This window comes from Hemiscyllium ocellatum, chromosome 2 (assembly GCF_020745735.1).
Source record: "Hemiscyllium ocellatum isolate sHemOce1 chromosome 2, sHemOce1.pat.X.cur, whole genome shotgun sequence".
NCBI lineage: Eukaryota > Metazoa > Chordata > Chondrichthyes > Orectolobiformes > Hemiscylliidae > Hemiscyllium > Hemiscyllium ocellatum.
The window spans coordinates 74200919-74218988 of record NC_083402.1 but is presented as its reverse complement, the minus strand read 5'-3'; the positions used below and the strand labels follow the sequence as shown (position 1 = coordinate 74218988).

The 18070-nt window shown below is 38.2% G+C and overlaps 1 protein-coding gene across 6 annotated transcripts in view; it reads right to left on the bottom strand.

Annotated features, from left to right (window-relative positions):
- Window positions 1-933: 933 nt before the first annotated feature.
- sncaip (synuclein, alpha interacting protein) overlaps window positions 934-18070 on the bottom strand; it is a 107781-nt gene continuing 90644 nt past the window's right edge. For 5 of the 6 annotated variants that reach the window (XM_060844721.1, XM_060844752.1, XM_060844741.1 and 2 more), the window contains 5 exons: window positions 17275-17388; window positions 12569-12694; window positions 11514-11683; window positions 8462-8551; window positions 934-2120 (listed from right to left, as the gene is read on the bottom strand). In XM_060844721.1, the coding sequence (XP_060700704.1) occupies window positions 1037-2120; window positions 8462-8551; window positions 11514-11683; window positions 12569-12694; window positions 17275-17388 (1584 nt within the window). In that variant the 3' untranslated portion in view covers window positions 934-1036. The remainder of the gene's footprint in view (window positions 2121-8461; window positions 8552-11513; window positions 11684-12568; window positions 12695-17274; window positions 17389-18070) is intronic. The other variant, XM_060844760.1, reaches the window with a different exon arrangement.

The following is an 18070-nucleotide window of genomic DNA, read 5'->3' as shown; positions in this document are numbered from 1 at the left end:
ATTTGTGCTCTTTAATTTGAGGATATTGCTGTCGGGGAAATGGCAAACATTTCCACTTTATCCATTTATTGAGATCATCATTTATTCTTGCTTGAAGTTCAAGATTAATTTTACAGGAAAACATCTTAAACCCTACTGAGGTGGAACTGTTCTTTTTCAGTACAAATTGGTTTCAAAATTAAGCAATCCTGCTCTGCTGACCTACGTCAAAGTTATTTGACTTTACTGAAGATACCTATATCTTTAGAAAATAAATCTGTTCATAATCAAAGTATTGGTGTAGGGGCAGCAGGATGTCAGGGATATTCAAATATAGATCTAGAAATACAAACAAACAATTTCCTAAACTACTTCTCTAGTTCTTCCTCAAAAGCTATATTTTCTGAATTCCTCAAAGGTTGAGGCATTGACTTGTTGATCCAGGGTGCAATTGTACTCAATAATGTTTATCAGAATCACTATGGCAGGCAGATGAAGGACAAAAATTCAGTTTCTCATCACAATTGCTATTCAGTAACTAAATGTGAGGAAGGACAGGATGACAGTTAGCTTTAATGTCCCATTTTAACTTGAAGGCATGCAATCTTTACCCTTATATATAAAGAATGCTGACTTGGTCAAGGTACTAATGACATGAAAGTAATAAAGAAAATGGGCACAAAGGAGTAAGAATAGCACTATAGATTTTCTAATGCATCTAATTTTAAATGTGGCAATTGATTTAAAATGGACCATCAATCGTATAACAATTCATTTTCCACTCCTCTACATCATTTATATAAAATACCTGAATATTTATAATGCAGAAACAATCACAGCATGTTTGCAAGTGCTTTAAAAACTGTTATCTATATCATCTTAGTTTACATTAGGATCTTTTAAAAAACATGAAGAAAGAATGGCCAAAATATTTTAAAATTTATTCAGGTAGGTTTCTTCTATACAAATGTACATATAATAAAATTTGGTACTATTTTGAATTTTTGAAATGTTAGTTTAGATTGTTAATAAGTTCCAAAAAGACTAAAACAGTTGATTATTTGGCAGATTTTAACACACTCACTATCTTGGCATTAACCTTTGAGGATGTTACACAACTTGCTTTTGAGCCTCCAGATCTCCTTCCTGTGGAATTCAGTGGTAAATTAGGTGTGGGTGTCATGTCTAAATGGGTAGCTTGTGAGTTATTGTTGTTCTGGTTACTGTTTATGGATTCCACTGGTGAGCAAAACTGTCCAACATATTTGTTCAATGGTTCACCCATTTCTAGACTAGGTGGTGACCTTGGTAATGTTCCTTCACTTTCTGTGCCCTTCCTGTTATCTAATTCAGAAACTGTCTGTTCAATTTCCACAACAGGCTCCTCAAAAGTCACTCTAAGCTTTAAATTCTGAGAAGTTCTACTCTTTGAAGATGGTGACTTAAGAGCACTTTTAGGACTGTTTGTAGTTTTTTGTGTGGTAGTGTTGTCAGCACAAGGCAGAACTGATTCCTCAACAGACTGGGTCCTGACTGGACTTCTTATTTGATGCTGAGAGTCAGGTACTTTATCATTGCTTTCAGCAATACAAGAATTACTATGTTCCTCTGATGAACCAGAGGCTTTAAGGGAAAAAGGAAACATTCTCCCTACTGCTGAGGCATGCTTTTTAATCATGAAGTGGACTTTTGCAGTGCATTCCTCTTTTTCAACAATGGGCTCTGGTCGTGGTTTGTCAGCTCTTTTAATGGGAGAGTTCTTCTGATCTTCACTGATATAGGAGTCAGTGTCTGACTCACTAGAGGATCTCTGAGAATATCTCAGTCTGGTCAATTTCAGTTCCCTTTTGTTTCTCAGGACTTTCCTTGCAGATCCTGTCACAACACTTGCCTCCTGCTGATCTTGAAATTCCAAAGAAAGTTTTTCCTGTGTGCACACATTTCCAGAAATCTCTTCCCCCAAGAGCTGACGTAGAATTTTGTCGGATTCTTCACCTTTCTGTTTCAGTACTGTTTTTTTGGTAACCTTTGGTTTTGTTTCATTGTTGTGAGTAGTTGCACTCCCGTTTGTAGTTAAGCCTGGCATCCTTTGATCACAGGATGAATGACTTTTCTTAATGTTTTCGGATGGTATAGAGGAACTGGTTGATGTAGAAAATAAACAAAAACATAACACAATATATATAAGCATGAATTAATGATGAATTATTTGTACTATAAATGTCCAAAAATGTTTTAAACTGCTATGTTGAACCAAGATTAACGTAATTTCATTTTTAAAATGCTAATTTGTCAGCACAATTAGAAACATCTGCCACAACCTATTTCTCACAGATATTCACAAATTGAAACAGTTTTTAATGCTATTTTCCATCTGCTTGGTTGGTGATTTTTAGGACAATTCCTGGGCAACTTACAAAATGGAGTGGATATCAGGATTAGGCTTGGTGAGGTAATATTAAAACAGCAACAGTGTTTATTACAGAGAATCCATTGCTCTATATAGTCCCAGTCTCCCATCCAAACAATAACAAATGGTTTACTTTTTCACTTTATTCATGTCCCCCAACTCCCTTGGTTATAGAGTATAATTGTTTCACCATTCAAAACTGCATAACGTTATTTGTACAGATGTAGCAAAAAAAGCACAATAGTTGGAAAGTTGCAAAAAAGTCCCAGTCTCATTAATCTGGCTGAGCAATTTCATTTAAAACACAGCACCTTGTCTCTTCAAGTACAGGTCAATTTCTTTAAGCTATCCTTGGATTTATGTTTCCCAATAGTATTAGTTCCTTACATGGCAAGGAACAGTTCAAACTGAAAGGGCTTCTGAAAATGTAACCATTTTAAAAAAGTAGATATGGTCTAAGAGACCGATATACAACTGAGAATAACAATTTCTATGTGGTTAGAAGATGCAGGATTATAAAAACAAATGTGAAGCTAATGGAAGAAAGTTGATTGCTGATGAAGCATGCCTTACAGTTGGATATTAATGTGGCTGAGTCCAAAGGTAGCTCTCCATTTATATGGAAATTGGTTTATTAAGTTTTTTGCTTGGATGTAATGTCAATGCATTACAGCTGGGGTACACCACTTCATTAATTTTTTCTACTGAAAATGAATGTGTCATTGTACAACTCTTATTGATAAAAGAGTCAATGGTCCAAATAGGCAAACTGGAGGTTTATAAAAAGTTCCTTTTGAAAAACTTCAGCTGGGTTTTTACTGATTGGATATTTATCCTGGAGCATTCAAAGGAGTTTTGCCTCAGAAATAGTTTCACCTGTGGTCCTCTTTGGAAATAGGAAAGGTTTATTTTGCATATTAAAATTAATTCCACAGCCTTTCAATGGCAGCCATCATTTTCACTGAAACCTGAGCTCGCATAGAGTCTACAGCACTGCATTGCAGGCATCAGATTCATCCAGATAGCACACGTTGAGTTTTTTCGCCCCACTCGCTGCCTCAAGGAGATCAGTAAGTCCAACATAAAATGGCAATCAAACTTACGATTTTCCCAGTTCATGTGGCAAAGCTATATGCTGCAGTAATCACTTATGGAAAAGAGCCCATACATATCATTTGCAATTCTAAAATTAATTAGTACATACATGATATGAAAAGCTCACTTACGCAAAACTTGGAAACTTACATCTTAAAATCAATTTTGTTATTTTTTTCTGCATTTAGATGTCAATAGTGACTGAGCAGCAAGGTGCAAAGGTGGTGTATTCAAGCATCAACTGAGAGTTGAGTATGTCATTTATCATTGACAGTTCACGGCAATAGTGAGGGAATGCTGCCCAGCTACAGTTCTCAAGATGAGGCATTTAATCATGGTATCTGTTAAGTGATCATAAAATATCCTCTGGTACGAGTGGAATTCTCTTGGTATCTCAGCCAACCAACAAGGCTAACATAGAATAGCAAGTTTATGTACAAATTGGCTATGACATTTTGCTATGCTTCAAAAGGACTTAACTATTTGCAAAATGCTTTGGGAGATACTGAGATTATGAAAAATTATGGAATCATGGTTGATCTGAAAATTCTCAACACCATTTTTCTACCTTTTTCTTTGTGGTGATTGGAACCAGGTTTATCTTGTTGACTTTGAAATCACGGATTGGAGTTGTCAACTTCAGCCAATCAGGAAGCCCTGGCTGACCAATACAGACAGGGGATTTGCAGGAGCCTGTGCCCCACAACCTGAGCCGCCTCCGAAATTTTAATTTTGTCCCATTCAAGAATGTTAAAAGGCGCGCCCTGTATCGACTGCTGCTGCACACCGTCCACCTCTTCTCCCTCATCCACCGCCCGGACACGCCCTGGCGTGCCCATTTGCCACCGGGCGGTGGGGATCCCCAGTGGAGGGCCCTCTACGCAGGAGTCCTCCCCCTTTCTCTCGGGGATCTGGGGTGGAGGGTGCTGCACGCAGCAGTCCCATGCAACCGCAGATTGCGGTGGTTCACGGACTCCCAGCCCAACTGCTTGTTCTGTGGTGCTGTGGAGTCCGTGGACCATGTGTATATTGGGTGTGGGCGTTTGCACTCCCTTTTTGATTTTCTGAAAAACCTTCTCCTCTGTTTTTGGTTGCACTTCAGTCCCACACTCCTGATCTTCGGGCACCCGGTGCGGAGGAGGGAGGGCAGGTCTGAAGACCTCCTCGTGGGTCTGCTCTTGGGCCTGGCCAAACAGGCCATAAACAGGTCCAGGCAGCGGGCCGTGGAGGGGGTCGTTAGGGCCGACTGCTTGCCCCTCTTCCGCGGTTACGTTAGGGCCCGGGTGTCCTTGGAGAAGGAGCACGCGGTGTCCACCAACACCCTGGAGTTGTTCAGGGAGAGGTGGGCACCGCAGGGAGTGGAGTGCATCATTTCCCCCTCCAATGCTATTGTGACTTAGTCCCTGCCCTCCCCTTCACTGTTTTTGATCACACAGCATTGCCCTTTGATGTGAAGGGCACTGCTTGTTACCTGCCACTCGTGTGTTTTCCTATTTTTCCTGGTGGTGGAAATTAAATAAAGATTTGTGCACTTTGTGTCTCTCACTGTGTCTCACACCTGCTCACACACACCATGGGTGCTGGGGAAAATAAGCACTACCGCAGTTAGGCGGTAGTGTGGGGGTTAATAAAAAAAAGAAAAAAAAAAGACAAACAGGGGATTTGATCACACAGCATTTGCCCTTTGATGTGAAGGGCACTGCTTGTCACTGGCCACCTGGGTGTTTTCCTATCTTCCTGGTGGTGGAAATTGAATAAAGATTCGTGCACTTTGTTCTCTCACTGTGTCTCACACTTGCACACACACACACACCATGGGTGCTGGGGAAAAAAATAAGCACCTACCGCAGTTAGGAAAAGAAGAAAAAAAGAAGAAAAAAACAAACAAACAGGGGATTCAGAATATCCTCAGTTGCAGGACTGACTCCGAGCTGGCTGGCCAGAGCCAGTGTACAGTGCACATGTAGATAAAGGGTGACTTTGTGATGGGATACCGGCCTTTGTGCAGATATTTCACGTTATAAGCTTTGAATCCCTTTCCGATTAAAAATCTGTCGAAGCTGGCCTCAAGTATCCATAATGACCCACCCACGATAACAATCTGCAGTTAGAAGTTCTCAGATTCACTACCATATAAGAGAAGAAACCCCTCTTCGTCTCTTGTAAATAGATGACCAAAATAGAAACTGCTGGAAAGCCCTACAAGTCTGGCAGCATCTGTGGAGAGAAATCTGCGTTAACGTTTCAGGTCGAGTGCCCCTTCCTCCGAACAGCTCTGAGGAAGGGTCAATCAATTCAAAACAATAACTCTTTATTTCTCTTGACAGATGCTGCCAGACCTGCTGTGCTTTTCCAGCAATTTCTATTTTTGCCTCTGATTTACAGTTCTTTTGGCTTTTCTTAAATAGATGACCCCTTACTCTGAGATTATGCCCTCTGGTCCTAGACTTTCCCACAACAGGAATTAACATATTGACATCTACCTGTCAAGCTACTTAAGAATTTTGTACGCTTCAATAAAATCGCCTCTGATTCTTCTAAATTCCAATGCGTACAGGCCCAACCTTCTGGATCTCTCCTTAAAAGATCATTCTTCCCTATCCGGTATCAGCTAATTGAACTATCTTTGGATTGTCTCCAATGCCAGTACTGTAAGTCTTTCCTTAGTCAACAGGCTTAAAAACTGTTTGCAGAATTCCATCTGTAGTCTGATAGTGCCTTGTAAAGTTTTAGCAAAACCTACTTACATATATATCTCATTCCTTTTGAAATAAAAGCAAACACCCCATTTGCCTTCTCAATCACATCACTGCACTTGGATGCCAGCTTTTTGTGATTCATGCATGATGTCTCCCTAACCTCTCCTCTTACAGCAGTCTTTTTGCATTTAAATTATATTCTGCTCCTCTATTCTTCCTGCCAAATGGATAACCTCAAATCTTTCCACATTACAGTCCATCTACCAAATTTTTGCTTAATCTGTCTACATCCCTCAGCAGACTCCATGTCATCTTTAGCACCTGCCTTTCCACCTATTTTTATGATATCTGCAAATTTGGCTACAGTACATTTACTTTCCTCAATCAAATCATTAATATTTATCGTGATCCCAGCACCGATCCCCTGGCACACCACTAACCATGGGGTGTCATTGTATATGCTTCCCTTAACCAACTCTCTGTCTTTTATCAGTTAGTTGATCCTTTATCCATGCTAATATATTACCCCCAACGCTTGGACTCTATAATTGCACAGATAAATGCCCTGATTCTATCCATAAATGCTGGGTAAAATTACAAATTGTTAAAGAGAGAGAAAAATGTGGAGTAGTATTGAACAAAGAGTAAAATCAGGAGAAACAAGACTGGAAATGAAAATAGGGAAGAAAACTATCTGAATAATTTAATTTACAAAGATGAGTAAAGGACTTCAATACTGGACAAACAGAAGGATATCAAGCCAGTGTTATCTACTATTATTGATATCAGATTACACCTTCTGGAAAATGGCTGACTACGGATATCAGGCAAGAACATGTTTTGGCTTTGATTTCTTTCCACCCTTCATCCATCACATCACACCATTCATCGATAAATAGTCTATCAATATTGATGGGTTGATAATGCAGTGACAGGATTCCAATATATGCTGGAGTGGCAGGCACCAACTGAAACACCATTAAATTTGCACATACAAAGCCTGCAATGTCTCTTATTATTGCTGGTAAACACTCCGTAAATGCCTGTGAACAGAGAGGCCATGAAGGACTTGGAAAAAATATTACATATATGGTGAGGGGAGGTTTGCTGGGTGGGCTAGAAATTTGAGAGTGTTTGAGAAGTGAAAACGGTCACCAAAATATGTATTTTTCAAATCCCTTGTCTACCCTATGGATTCAGGGCTCCTTCCTTACTTATTAGCTGTGTGAATTTTCAGGTAATTGCCTCTCCTTTCATGTTCAGCTATCTCTTAACATTTCCTTTCAGGCATTGCAAATGCTCCTTCAGAAAACTCAAGTTGAGTTGAAAAATCTCTTATAGCTCTTCAAAAACTTATAAAATGTTTGTAATTTTATTGTGAATTCCTTTTAAAAAACAGCCAAAGTAATAAATTTCACTTGTACACAATTTTGACAACGTCTGTGCTCCCAATATCATTTTAAATCTACACTTGAAATTACGGTGAGATTATGGAAGACTGGGAACAAAAAGCATACTGCCTTTGAATTTATTTAAGATCTGTATTGTCTATTATGTATCAACAGAATAAAGTTTTGGCTTTGGTTAGTAAAACCACATGAAAAATTATAGGAATAAAACAAAACACACAATAAACATTCAACAGGTCAGGCAGCATCTGCAAACATGAGTGAGCAACCAAACAGATCTTGCCCTCCTACTCCACTAAATATGACAAATAATCTACAATTAACAGATTATAGATACTTTATTACAGAACTATAGCCTGTACTTGTTTTAGTTCTTCTGAGCCTAGTGATGTGTGAAATTTTACAAGATAACAACTACAGGGTGACAATCTGATCATGAAGTCAAGCTTCTGCCATTTGAAAACAATTAGATGAAATGAATAACCTTGCTCCTGCATTGACTTTAATAAGTTTGGAAAAATTACAATGGAACCAGGAATTTACCCTTTTGTACCTGAAGGAACAAGTCCAAATTTACACTTATGTTGTTTGTTTAAATATATCAGAAGCTACTGCAGAACCTAAGATTTAACATCAACCAATTTGGAGGAGTAGGTTGGTGTGATGTTGTTCACTATCTATAAATTCATAGGTATCAAGATATTTGACTTTAAGTACCGTGCGGGATTCAGTTGAATTTGAATGAGTAATTCTGTTGCTAAATTTGCTTATGTTTCAGTATTTAAATATTCAGGACCTTTTGAAAAACACAAACCTTTGATGAAAAAAAAATGAAATAGCAATCTTATGCATGAACATATATTTGGTACCTAGCAGATTGGGGTTCAGCTCCTTCTGTCATCTGGTCTTGTAGGAAATGCTGAAGTTGGTTTTGCAAGCCGATCTGCTTTGCTGTTTGTCTATGAAGTCAGACAGACATATAAACACATAGGACTGTGTCTTTGCTATTTAGTTACACTTAATTATTTGAATAAAGAATTATGTTTATACTGAACAATGTACAAGTAATGCAAGATCTTTGCATTACAATCAACACTGAACTGCATTTTTAAAGTTTATATTCCCAGATGCATTTCTGGCCCACCCTGCTGAGTTGTTAAACAAGTATCTGGAAGTTCAGTACACATCTGGTAAAAGCGGCAAACATGCTCACATCTAGCACTGTAATGCTCAGCATTTTCGATATATGGTCTACCACATACAAATGTATGTATGTTGGCAACCATGTAAGTAGGGCTGGCAATGAAGAGGAATACACTCAAAAGTGAAATATAATGAAATGACTGCCTCCTACAGGAACTAAAGTGATGAAGCTGAGTGAAAACCTCTGGAGGACATCTCTGCTTTCAAAATCACTTGAAAATATTAGAATGCCTACAGTGTGGAAACATGCCCTTTGGCCCAACAAGTCCACATCAATCCTCCACAGCGTAACCCACCCAGATCCATTCCCCTACCCTATATTTACTCCTGCATATCCCTGACCACTATGGGCAATTGAGCATGACCAATTCACCTAACCTGCACATCTTTGTAATTAAGGGAGGAAACCCACACAGACACGGGGAGAATGTAAAACTCCACACAGACAGTTGCCTGAGGCTGGAATCAAACCCAGGTCCCTAGTGCTGTGAGACAGTAGTGCTAACCACTGAGCCACCATGCTGCCAACATTGGTAATATTCAAGTCAAGCAATATTCCCATTAAAATATTGACATCTGAAAATGTGTTAACTAACCTACAATGTAATGTTAAGATACTGCATAATTTAAAAAAAATAAATGCTCGAGAAACTTAGGTCTGCCAACATCTGTTGAGAGACAAATACAGTTAACATTTCAAGTACGATACGATTATTTTTCAGAACTGAAAGGAGTAGAAAATGATCATTTTTATGCTGTTGAAAAGGGGAGGAGGTGTATATGTGACAAATGATGAAGGAGCCTAAAGCAAGAGACAAAGGGGATGCTAACTGAGGCGAAGGAATGAAACAGATGCAAAATAAGTGCTAATGTTGAGTGCGAATAGTCAAAATTAGGTTGGCTTTGCAAAGAGCAACCTCATGCTAAACTTTTTTTTGATGGAGCAAGATTGTAATCAAATAGAAGACAGTGTTCATGATATAAAGTAATTGAACTTAATGCTGAGTTCCAAAGGCTACAAAGTGCCTCCATGGAAAATGAACCGCTGTTGGTCCAGCTTGCATTGAACTTCACTGGAACACTGCAGCAGGCCTAGGACATAAATGTTAGCATGAGAGCAAGATATTTTATCCAAATGTCAAGTGACTAGAAGATTGGTTCCATTCTTATGGACACAGCAGAGGCGCCCCACAATATCATCACCCAGTCTGTATTTACTTCATTAAAGTGGAGGAATCTGCATGGTGAGCTGCAAACTAGATCAAAGAAAATACAAGTAAGTCACTGCTTCACTAGGAGGTATGTCTGGAATATTGAACAGTAAGGATGGGATCATTAAAAAGGCAAAGGTCACATACACTGCAAGTTATTGCATGGGAAGGTACTAGGGAAGTTGTGTAAGGAAGTGTTAGGAATGGCGGTGTAGTAGACCAGGGTGTCACAGAGGAAACGGTCTCTGTGAAATGCCAATAATGGAAGAGAGAGGAAGATATGTTTGGTGGTTGCATTCTGCTAGAGGTGACAATAATGAGGGAGGATAATCTTTTGAATGCAGAGGCTGGTAGGATAGAATATGTAAACAGGGAAAACCCTGCCATTATTCTGAAGGAAAAGTAAGGGTGAGAGCAGACACGCATGAAATAGATTGAACATAACTGAAGGCCCTATCGTCACAGGTGGAGGGGTTGGATGAACTTTAGTTGAGGAAATAGGAGGACATGTTGGAGGCAGCCTACAGAAAATGCAACAGAGATGGAGAAACTGGGATAATGCATTGGAGTCCTTACAAGGAGCATTGTTTCAGTAAGCGTAGTCAAGGGAACTGAAGGTATCAGTAGGCTTGCAATGGATATTAGGTCACAGCATATCTCCAGAAAAGGAAGCATGAAGTCAAGAAAGGGAGGGGAAGGGAGGGGAAGACACCTGCTGAGTTTCCCCAGGACTTTGGTTTTATTTCAGATCTCCAGTATTTGTAGTATTTTGTTTTTATTTTAGAGCAAGTTGTATATAGAAGCTAAATTAAAATATAAAACTAAACATTGAGGGCTGCTGTTTGAATGACAAATTTTACCATGCAACTCATGAACAAAGGGACGCTATATTTACAATGATAAATACAAACTTAATGTTATCCACCCACCAGTTAGCATGGAAAAACAGAGATGCTGATAAAAACATAAACTATAGGAAATATTTTACTTATGTCTTGGACAGCTGATTTTACTAATATTTTCTACCAGTTAATGTGCTGCTGTGAAATAGAAACAACTAATATATACATTTAAAACTAAATATATTTAATTATAAGAAACTAAGATGACTATATAGTTCTAAGGCTACCCAAAATCTTAGGTATGGTATCAAAACAGCTGTAAATTCAGAGTAAGCAGAAGTACTGCAGAAGCAGGAAAGCTGAAATAAAAACAGAAAACATAAGGAAAATCCAGATCAGTTGGCTTTGAGGTTTTTTTTTGTTTCTGTTCTAAATTGAAGATGCCATTTTCTACTGTTTAATGTATATCCTGCCATAACATTGATCAATTTGATGTGCCACACTTTTATTTGTCTATTTAAATGAAACAGTTTCTATATTTACAAATGCAAAGCAATTAATAAGAATTTTTTCAGAACCTGTTATGTCATTTACTATGCTGCTCAATATTTCAGCAACTTTTAGTTTACTTCTTCTTTTATCATGTTTACAGCACTGTCACTTACTCTTTTAGTTGTTTTGTTAACTTCACCACTTGTGATGCTAGAGACATACAGGTTTCCACAACTACGAGGTAACGTGAACAAGTGGTATGTCCATGTCGTTCTGCACTCTGGGAAGGCTTCTCTCCATCTTGATTCTGTATTGTCACATTTGCTCCATATTCGACTAAGGTCTAAGGAAACATACTTAAGCATAAATGAAAAGTAAAATAAACAATTCTACTTAGAATACTAACAGTCATTTAAACACTATCAGGAATAAACATTCTGAAGTAAGACAGAAAAAAATGAGAAAGATATATTTTAAAATTATTTGAATTTATTGAACTTAATCATTTTAACACATCAAATATATTTGAGAAATCACATTTAAAAATGTAGGTACACAGACTAAATGTGATTTTCAAATTTCGGACTCTGTTCATTTCTTGTCCTTTATAATTTTGATACTAATTATATAACCACAAAATACTAATTATAAAACTAGTGGTATACCTGGAGATCATGTCTATTGATAGTGCACTGAACTCTCACATACTGTGTTAATTAGATCTCTCTCTGTCAGTTTGTCCAATTTGAGCACTGGAGTGTAAGTTTTAAATCTAGGTGGATAATAGGGGTTCTCTGTGCTGAGTACATCTATTGGCCCATCCGTCATTGCTGTCATGAGGCCCGAGCCATTTGGAAGCACAGGTCTCATTTACATGCCACTGGTGAATTCAGACAGTTTGCTGCAGTTAATCAATTTTGGGAAGGCAGGAAAACATACAGCTCCCATGCAGAGTGAGAACCGAGGGTGAGGGTTCCTCCTGATTACACAAAAACAAAACATTTCATGCAGGGCACTTACAACTGGCAGAAAGAGAAAACTTTTATGTCATTAATCTGGGCGATTGAAATCCAAGATCTGAAGGTGGAATGACTGCATTCAAATTTACTACAACAGCTATTTACATTCTAATTGGAAGCTACATGTAAACAAAATAACAGATGGAAAATGTGTGCATCTTACTCAAAGTCTTTGAAAGCTATTTTTATTATAGATCAGTGATTCATACCTGAAGGCAACTCAGGTGACCATGTTGGGTAGCAACATGAGCTGCAGTGTTTCCATACTGATCAACTTCATCCAAAGATATTCCTTGTTCCTGCATATATTGTAGAAGCCACAGGAGAACTTTTTCCTAGGAAAATATGTCCATTGTAGCAATTTTGGAATACAATGTACAAGTGCCAATAACCACAACACCACAATCTCCTCTGAAGAATGCCAAATATTTCAATATTTAAATTGGCACACTTCCACACAGGCAAATGTAAATCAACGCATATCGAATGGCTTAATTTTCAAAATAAAAAAAGCATTAATACATTAAGCTGGTATAAAATGCAAGTTAAATTGCATTGCAAAGCCACCACAACAGCATAAAAACCAAGTACTGGGCAGCTTTGTCTGTTAATAATTGAGGATTTCATTAATCATACTTGAAATGTTTGTGTTATATGATTTTTTTAGAAAAAAACTATTCATCTCTAACATAAGGAAGACATTAACAAGTTGCTTCATTGCAAATAGGTCGCATTTTGGTTCACGAAGTGTGCATATAATTCCAGTTTGCTGCAAACTAAAACAGAACCAATAACCTGAAGTAACAAAGTTAATTTTCATAAATAGTGAAAAAGGAAGATAATGAGGGAATGGAGAGTCACAAGTTTGGAGAGGGATAGGTTAATAGTTCATTAACATTACAGTTCAGTGTAAAATAAGACGCTGCTTTGAGCAAGTTGAGGTTATCATAGAATGTAGGTCAAAAGGCTAATCAGTAGAGCTTTGAAGTTAAATAAGGAGGTTCTCAAAAATTCCAAATAAGAACTATAACAGCATTGGGACAGAGATAATAACAAAACAATAGGAGGATGGAAATTGACAATATTCATATCTTTGAGTGATAGTTTTGATCTGCTCAAAGATAAGCTGCAAAACTTCACAGTGGCATGGTGTTTCAGTGGTTAGCACTGCTGCCTCACAGTGCCAGGGACCTGGGTTTGATTCCAGCTTCAGGCAACTGTCTGTGTGGAATTTGCACATGCTCCCCTTGTCTGTGTGGGCTTCCTCCGGGTGCTCCAGTTTCCTTCCACAGTCCAAAGATGTGCAGGTTAGGTGGATTGGTCATGCTCAATCACCCTAAGTGTACAGGGATTGCAGGTTAGGGACATTAGTCAGGGGAAATATAAAGTGATAAGGCAGGGGAATGGGTCTGGTGGGATACACTTTGGAGGGTCAGTGTGGATGTACTGGGCCTAAGGGCTGTTCCCACACTGCAGGGATTGTAAAGACCAGAAAGAAAAGATGCAAGCATCATTACTCATGGGTGATGAATTACATTTGATAAGCATGCATTGTTGTGCTGCCTGTTCACTTAAAGTGATTACAGCATGCAAACAGTGCAAACCAAAATGCTGAATTACCATAGGCCAGCAGGGAGCAAAGGTTGTCTGATACTACAAGATCTAAAGCTTGTCTGTATCACTTAAAGGAAGAGATGAATTTTGGCTGGAACAGGTGTTGGATGTTACTGAAGAAGAAATCTTCTCTGTAACCTTCAGCATCCCCTCCATTCCAGTTGCTTATTTTCTGTGTAGCGACTGCTCATTTTCATTGTCATGGTGTAGTCTAAGGCGGATTAAAACTAATGCATCCATGTCTGACAATAAATGTTTGACAATAAATGACTTGTAAAACAACTTTTAAAATGTGTCACACAAAACGTTAGTAATTCTGGAAGTCACCAAACATTTTTGCAATCCCAATTAGAGACAGCAGAAATTAATCAGCAACTAATCGGAATATAGTTGATGACGAAAAAATAAAGTAGTTGATGATCCTTTTGGATTGTATTACTACCGGTGGAAACTATTCCTACTGTAGAATGTGTATTCAGCTGTGATTGGCTGAGTAAAGGCATATATCGTATGGTAGTGCCCCTGCCCTGGACCAGTAAGGCCCACCTGCTCCAGAGATTTGTAATAACATTTCTGAACTGGTTAATGAGAAAAATAAGTTGATTTTAAAAAACGTTTTAACCTCAAAAGTGCCATCAGTGGAGTCAAATTAATAATACATATTGATTAAGATCATGATCTGCTAATTCTGCATACTTCTGGTCAATAATCTGCTTTCTTTTATTGGTCAGAGTATTGAGTACAGGAGTTGGGAGGTCATGTTGCGGCTGTACAGGACATTGGTCAGGCCACTGTTGGAATATTGCATGCAATTCTGTCTCCTTCCTGTCAGAAGGATGTTGTGAAACTTGAAAGGGTTTGAGAAAGGATTCACAAGGATAATGCCAGGGTTGAAGGATCTGAGATACAGGGAGAGGTTGAATAGGTTGGGGCTGTTTTCCCTGGAGCATCAGAGACTGAGGGGTGACCTTATTGAGGTTTATGAAATCATGAGGGGCTTGGACAGGGTAAATAGGGTCCCTGGGGTGGGGCAGTTCAGAAGTAGAGGGCATAGGTTTAGGGTGAGAGGGGAAAGATATAAAAGAGACCTAAGGGGCAACTTTTTGACGCAGAGGGTGGTGCATGGTGCAGGCTAGTACAATTGCAATGTTTAAAAGGCATCTGGGTGTGTATATGAATAGGAAGGGTTTGGAGGGATATAGGCTGGGTGCTGTCAGGTGGGACTAGATTGGATTGGGATATCTGGTCGGCATGGTCAAGTTGGACTGAAGGGTCTGTTTCGTGCTGTACATCTCTATGACTCTATGACATGCACCAAGGCTTTGACCAAAATGGAGTCTGGTCAGCCATCACCTCAAAAGGGCTGTGAAACTTGATGCGACAGCATAGGATCTCGTGGACAAGAAATCATGATATGGACAAAGCCTTGTTTGAAAAGCAGTTGCTTGTGAGCTTCCATTGTGATCTATCCTGCATCCCTGATTATTTGTAATATTTTTGAACAATTCTAAGCTACCATCACTAGAAATACTATTGAATTTTCTCATGAATCCAAAACATTGGAGTTTTGTAGGGATGAAGAAGAGCATTATAACTCATCTGAAAAACCTAATTAGTTGACGATTGAATCACGCCTTATTATAAAACTGCAAGTTTGAATAGTAAACATGAACCAGATACTTTATTACTAAACAGAAGATTTTGGCTCACAATCCACTGCCAACATTCTTGTGATGCAAAACTATTAGCAACAAAAGTAATCAATAACTCAAGTGAATTGTATGAACACTTGATTGTAAATTCTAATGATTTATTTTAATGTTTTAAAGTTTCTTTAATTTGAAAATTGAGGAATAGCCATGAAAGACTATTGCAAAGGGTTCAGAAAGAATGCTTTTTCATCTTCAAACTAAAGCATGAACTGTTTTAATAGAGTTTAAAGTGCTTGCTTTGGAGTAAAGATAAAAGAGACATGATGTAAATCTTTGGCTAATGAGGACTTGCAGATTACTCCATTCAAACTGCATTGTACTTACATAATATATTCAGTTTTGTTACCCATGAGAAACCAAAATATAATTCTCACCAAAATACAGCAAACACCATGCTGATTAACTCTGGAAAGGATTCATGGTTGAAATATTAATTGCATGTTAAAATATATATAGTCATTCAATTGCATGGAACATGAGTATTGCTGGAAAGAAAACAATCCTGGATGTGTGAAGAATTATGCTGTTAATCAATTGAAGACTTGGTTGGGTTCGCTGTGGGGTGCATTTGCATGTACAGTAAGCATGAGTTGATCCCATCGACTCCAGCAAACAATTTCATTAGTGCAGGTACATGTAACATAGTTAAATTGGAGATGAATTTTCGAACAGTAAAGAACAAGGCCTCAAATTTTCTTATATTTCTGCAGAAAATGTTGACAAACCAGGTTTCAACTTCAGCTTTGAAGATTTATTTGATGCTGTCCACCTCTCTGGGGAATGTAAACACTGAAGAGTCACTCTAGTAATTTCTATGATTTATGCAAAGGATCATGCTCAAAAGGTCAAATTGCCTTTAATTTCACAACTGTTTGACATTGCAAGCTTTACCAAAAACTCTATTTTATCTATTGAGTCATACAGCTTGGAAACAGACCCTTCGGTCCAACCAGTCCATGCCAACCCTGTTTCCAAACTAAATTAGTCCCAACTGCCTGTACTTAGCCCTTTTCATAAACCCATTCAAATATCTTTTAAACATTGAATTAACTGACATCCATCACTTTCTCTGGCAGTTCATTCCACACACAAACCACTCTCTGTATAAAAATACTGTCCCTCATTTATTTTTTAAATTTTCCTCTTCCCACTTTAAAAATATGCCTTCTAGTTTGAACTCCCGCACCCAAGGGAAAAGACTTTAACTATGACCTGAGTGATTTTGTAAAGCTCAATAAGGTCACCCCTCAAGCTTGTACACTCCAGTGAAAAAAGTCCCAGTCTTTCCAATTTATTTTTTATCTCAAACCCTCCATTCCTGGCAACATCCTGGTAAATCTTTTCAAACCCTCTCCAGTTTAATAATATCCTTCCTATAACAGGGCGACCAGAATTGCACACATCCTTATGGCATAAGCACATAAACAACTTTTGACACTACAGGTTAAACAATGAGCATGAACATAACAGTTGAGATAACTATACATTCATGTTAAATTTATAGGATCCAGATAGGATAGTAAGATTGGTATTAAATCATTATAAATGTGAATGATGGCATTTTATTTCTTCTACAGGTTTTGGCTTACCTGTCCATAGCATGCAGCATAATGTATAAGTGCAGGGTAACCATCTGAAGGGCTCAACTCAGCAATGGCTTCGGTTTCACTCATCAGCCAGCGCAGACATTCAAGCTGCCCTTCCTGAGTTCATACAATTGAGATAAATTGTCATTGCATTTAAGCATACTGCAGTTACATAAAAATACTGCATATTTAAACACATGGGGTATTGCTCCAACAGCAAATGCTCCATAGTATAATGGATTTTAAACTTTCCTTGACATTCGTGCTATATTTATGGCCTTGAAGGTTCCATGTTAGTTAACTGGAAAATTTCATCAAGGAACAGAAGGACACCTGGTTTTCTTCACTATACACAGACACAGAAGTGGATTTTTGGAGTACTTTTTTTTAAAAGCAAGGAATTAATTGGTGTGCTTAGAATTTTCACCACTGAGGAAATACAAATCAGATATCCTTAACAGTGATATTCAATATACATAATGCAGACAGAAATAAAACTGAAATTAAAACTCTGAAATACTTAAAGGAAACAAGAGTGAGAAGGCTCAGAGCATTTTGAGCAGTTGCCAAGTAACATGACAAATAACATAAGTAACAGCGAGCAACATGCCAGGTTCTGGCCTGGAATTAAACCCACTCAATAAACCAAATGCAGTGTTTAAAAGACAGAAGAATTTGGAATATGAGCCATGAGAACAAATGGACTTGAAGATCCACTCTCTTGTTTCCAAATCTCTTGTTCTATCCATTTTGAAACTGGCAACTGGAAACACAGTCCTACATCTTTCTTCTCATTACC